The sequence below is a fragment of the Beauveria bassiana genome, assembly GCF_000280675.1.
Source record: "Beauveria bassiana ARSEF 2860 unplaced genomic scaffold BBA_S00069, whole genome shotgun sequence".
Classification (NCBI taxonomy): domain Eukaryota; kingdom Fungi; phylum Ascomycota; class Sordariomycetes; order Hypocreales; family Cordycipitaceae; genus Beauveria; species Beauveria bassiana.
The window spans coordinates 42259-46141 of NW_007930904.1; the positions used below are offsets into that span (position 1 = coordinate 42259).

Sequence of the window (3883 nt, forward strand, 5' to 3'; positions counted from 1 at the left end):
TGGACGACCCTCTGGCAGACTTTCAAGTCTCTACGTGGAGAGAGGGGAGACCTCAAGAAAGACGGTATATGTGTACCTTGACTATTGCTTTCATCCCACCTGTTTTCTTGGATTGGTAGACTTCAGAAATATCACAGCTGATACAATCCGTAGCGCATAGCCCTCGAAGCAGTTGGAAGATCGACCTCTTCCGTGCGTGAGACAAATGCGCTGCTGGGCAGGCTTGAATTGTGACACTGGATTTATTGGACTTATTCTAGCCGCGAAGGTCCGGCGCCGTCCTGGCGGTCAAATTTATGGTGCGGATTCCTTCTCATCGGACTTTGGAATGCGTAGTATAACGCCTTGCTTCGCACTAATGACTTGAATCTCCTTATGTATGCCCTGCTGCTCTTTGGTGTACGTAGCCACAAGTTCGTCATACTTCTTTTGACCCTCTTGATCTAGCTCAAGAAACTCCTTTTGCTTGGCCTCGGATAACGGGTTGCCTTCAAAGTCAAGGATTGGTTCATTGGTGTCCTCAGGCGCTTGAGGGGCAGCCAGGGCAGATACGGCGACTTGAAGTATTAGTCAAAAGCAACAACATGGATGAATTTGCAGATAGTCATAACGAACAGGCCAGAAGAGCAACAGCGGCGATGCGAGCCATTGTGAGGTTGAGGGGCGACTGTATCGATAGCCTCTAGTATAAGAGTCTGAAGTGAGACGTGCGGTAGGGAAACTAGGAGTGCGTGTTGACAGAAAAGTTGAGGGTTGAGGACTGCGAATAGTATTGTAGATGGCGCGGTTGGGCTTAGGAACAAGAGATCCGTTATATATACTCGCATTCACACCTTTGCCCTCGCAAGATGGACCTAGTCGAGGTTGAGTGCGGCGTGAACAGAGCAATTAATGTAAGGGCTGGGGGTCTGACTCGCAAAACATTGTGGGACATGATGTCGCGTGGTTCTTCTGCATAAGACGTTTTACATTAAAAGTTCGTTGGAGAAGGCTTGAATCATGTAGCAAGCTAAGGGCTTCGAACACCAACCGCGGTGTTCGCTCCTGCCATACGAGACCTAGTAGAGTATCTACTGTAGAATTCTTATTACTTCTGTGACTTCGTGTTTCTATACTTATAACCATTTAAGTAAGATTTTGAAACTTTGGTATAATACTGATCTAGATGTTGATGATTACATCATTTTATTATGCCCGACTATACGCGGTTATGGCAAATACGAGAAAAGTAAAACGCAGTTCATGAACAGTGCTTAATGCATGAGTCACAGAAACGACTCAGCAAGATGCGCTCTGAACCTGTCTGAGCTGAATGCATTATCAATCCATAAAAAGGATGACTCCATACTTGTGGTAGACAATGGGCATGACGGCAAGCTTTTGCCTCAGCCTCATCTGAACATGTTTAAACTTTACACACGATGGTATACAAAGCTACATATAGTCATGCGTGCCGGCTATCCCGGAGCGAACGTGCGCAGGCGGCTTTTACGTGCTTCATGCGGTGTAATTTTTGTGGAGTGGTCGGTCAAGTTTGGACAAAGGAAATGGGGTAATAAGGCACATGCTCCTGGAGAGTTGAACTGCGGTGCATACAAGTAGAATCGGCGTAGTTGCCGAAAATTGTAAGATTACTGACATGATGAGCATAGATGGCTGGCCAGCCATTTGAATTCTATCATGTATAAAGGAATAAACCTATCTGCAGGACGGAAGAAGAATGACAAGAACGATTGAGAAGCTCAGTTAACAATACGTCTCATGGCCAACAGATGCCGACGCGAGTCATGCACACGGGTACGATACTTGCGCATCACGCCAGTACACTGAATAAAAAGATTGCCGCAATTACTCATGGATATTTAGGCCAAAATCTTAATACTCTGAGTGCGTTGCGTCTTGGAGATCCTATCACGGAGGTGCCGCGACATGGAAGCGCCTCGACGAGAGAATACAAAAGTGTGCCGTTTGCCTCTACTATAACTCCAATCTCTACAAGACTTACATTCATTTCTCTCGACGCCTACACAAGGCCTTCGTTTTCAGTGCCACTCAAAACATGAAGATTTCAATCACCTTACTTGCCCTTCTCGGACTGAGTTGCGCACACCAAAGCATTGTCGGCAGAACACCCCCGCCCCCAGGTCCGCCGATCAAAGAAATTCAAGATCTTATAGTCAACGGCATCAAGGGCTGGGGGCCAGCCTCGAATCTCAAGCCCCCTTCGAGCCCCAAACCCCCTCTGCGAGAAATGCCCTTTGGCCTAGGCTTGCCTAAGCCGCCGCACAAGTATCCGCCTGGCAAAACCGGAGTGTCGAGAATTCCGGGCTCGCCTCTTGGACCACAGAAGAAGTGCAGGCCATGCAAGAGGAAGAGGCAGCTCTGTTGCAGTAGCGTCGGCAACCTCGGTCGACCGATTCATAAGTTGGGCAGAATTGGGTTGACAAAGGCTGTTGGCAAGGCAGCCGCTTTCAGTCTGCTGGCACCGCACGCGAGAGAGTTACTCGAAGCGATCAAGGATAGCCCTGTTGGAGCACCTGTGCGCTGGTTTGACGATGCGATGGCCTCTGTCCAGGAGGCGATTGGAGGCCCCCTGAGGAGTGATATTGACGGAAACGAACTGAAAGCCTGGATAATTTGTGCGTTTAAAGGAGGAGAAGAGTCCGAGATTGCTCAAGGCCGGAAGAGTCATTTTTGCACCTCTACAGCGGATGAATTCAACCAGGATTTTGAGGACGCAGCTAAAAACGGAGAGCTAGAAAAGCTTGTCTGTACGTGTGCGTATGTAGAGGCGAGTTGGACATATCCGCAAATGAGAGGTGGATCTCCGGCTGCGAGCGACGTTTCGGATAGGATGTGTAAAGCATTTTTCAAGAGCAACCAATACGGGGAGTTTCAATGGAAGAGGGGGCTGAATGAGCTGATGGATGTTTGTTCCAATATTGAGACGAATCCGGACTCTTTGGGGGGCGAGGGCTCTTCCAAAAACATCAAAGAGCGCTGTGCCACTCTGCAAGCAGAGATAAAAAAGGTAGAGAAGGGCGCGGAAAAGCCGGGGGAGGGGATCCCGATGGCCAACTTTGGGAGTTGCAAAGTAAGTTGTGTTGTGCAATATATATAATACAGGCTAGAGACAATTTAGTCATAACTAACCGCAATTATAGTGCGATGCCTACAAGTTGTCGAAGTATGGCCAGTACTGCGGCAACAATTGTCGGGCTTTGTATTTCATGGGCGATTGGCGTCTAAACATCGTGGGAGATCAACCAAAGCCGGAGAAAAAGCCGGTTCAGAAGAAGCCGGACACTTCAGAGGATAAGGAACATCAAGAGCTTGTGAATCAGTACTTTGCCGAAGTGCGAGAACAAATAGAAGCGATGTCGCCAGAGACATTGGAGGAGATGGAGGACCCGGCCAAGCTCAAAAAGGACATTAAAGAAGAAGATGCGGCAACTCAGCGCAATGAGGATATAGTTTAGCTATCTTGACAGCTTTTTGGTTATATAGACATCGACTCTGATACTCCAACGATCATTGGCGCCGGATACCTAGTGTTCTTTCGTCGCTTCTGCCAGTTAACAGTCACGTCGTAAGTGTAACGGGCAAGCCGCTTTGGACGGCGGCTGTGCCGCCGCGCTTCTAGAACCTTCCATTGATCGAAGCTATATAAGTGCAGTTATGCTCTCATAAAGTTGATTCACGTTCTTTCCTCTTCATCTTGATAGAAAACAGCATAGGAACTAGATAGTTGAATCGGCTTACTAGCGGCCTTTCACACATACAATGTTAAAGTGCTAGGCTGAAAATCAAAGACTTTAGGAATCTTGACGCCTTTTATGCGAATCGTGGCTATGTACGCGATGAAATCATATAGAATACAATT

The 3883-nt window shown here is 47.7% G+C and overlaps 2 protein-coding genes across 2 annotated transcripts in view; one reads left to right on the forward strand and one right to left on the reverse strand.

Moving 5' to 3' along the window:
* Positions 1-294: 294 nt before the first annotated feature.
* Positions 295-649, reverse strand: BBA_09818 (uncharacterized protein; the record flags this gene model as incomplete). Its single annotated transcript, XM_008604915.1, has 2 exons — positions 295-557; positions 616-649. The coding sequence occupies 2 exons, from the start codon at positions 647-649 to the stop codon at positions 295-297; spliced, it is 297 nt and encodes a 98-aa protein (XP_008603137.1).
* Positions 650-2059: 1410 nt separating this feature from the next.
* BBA_09819 (Tfo1 transposase) overlaps positions 2060-3883 on the forward strand; it is a gene marked incomplete at both ends in the record, with an annotated part of 4130 nt that continues 2306 nt past the window's right edge. The window contains 4 exons of the mRNA XM_008604916.1: positions 2060-3094; positions 3165-3473; positions 3583-3589; positions 3813-3853. Of these exons, the coding sequence (XP_008603138.1) occupies positions 2060-3094; positions 3165-3473; positions 3583-3589; positions 3813-3853 (1392 nt within the window). The remainder of the gene's footprint in view (positions 3095-3164; positions 3474-3582; positions 3590-3812; positions 3854-3883) is intronic.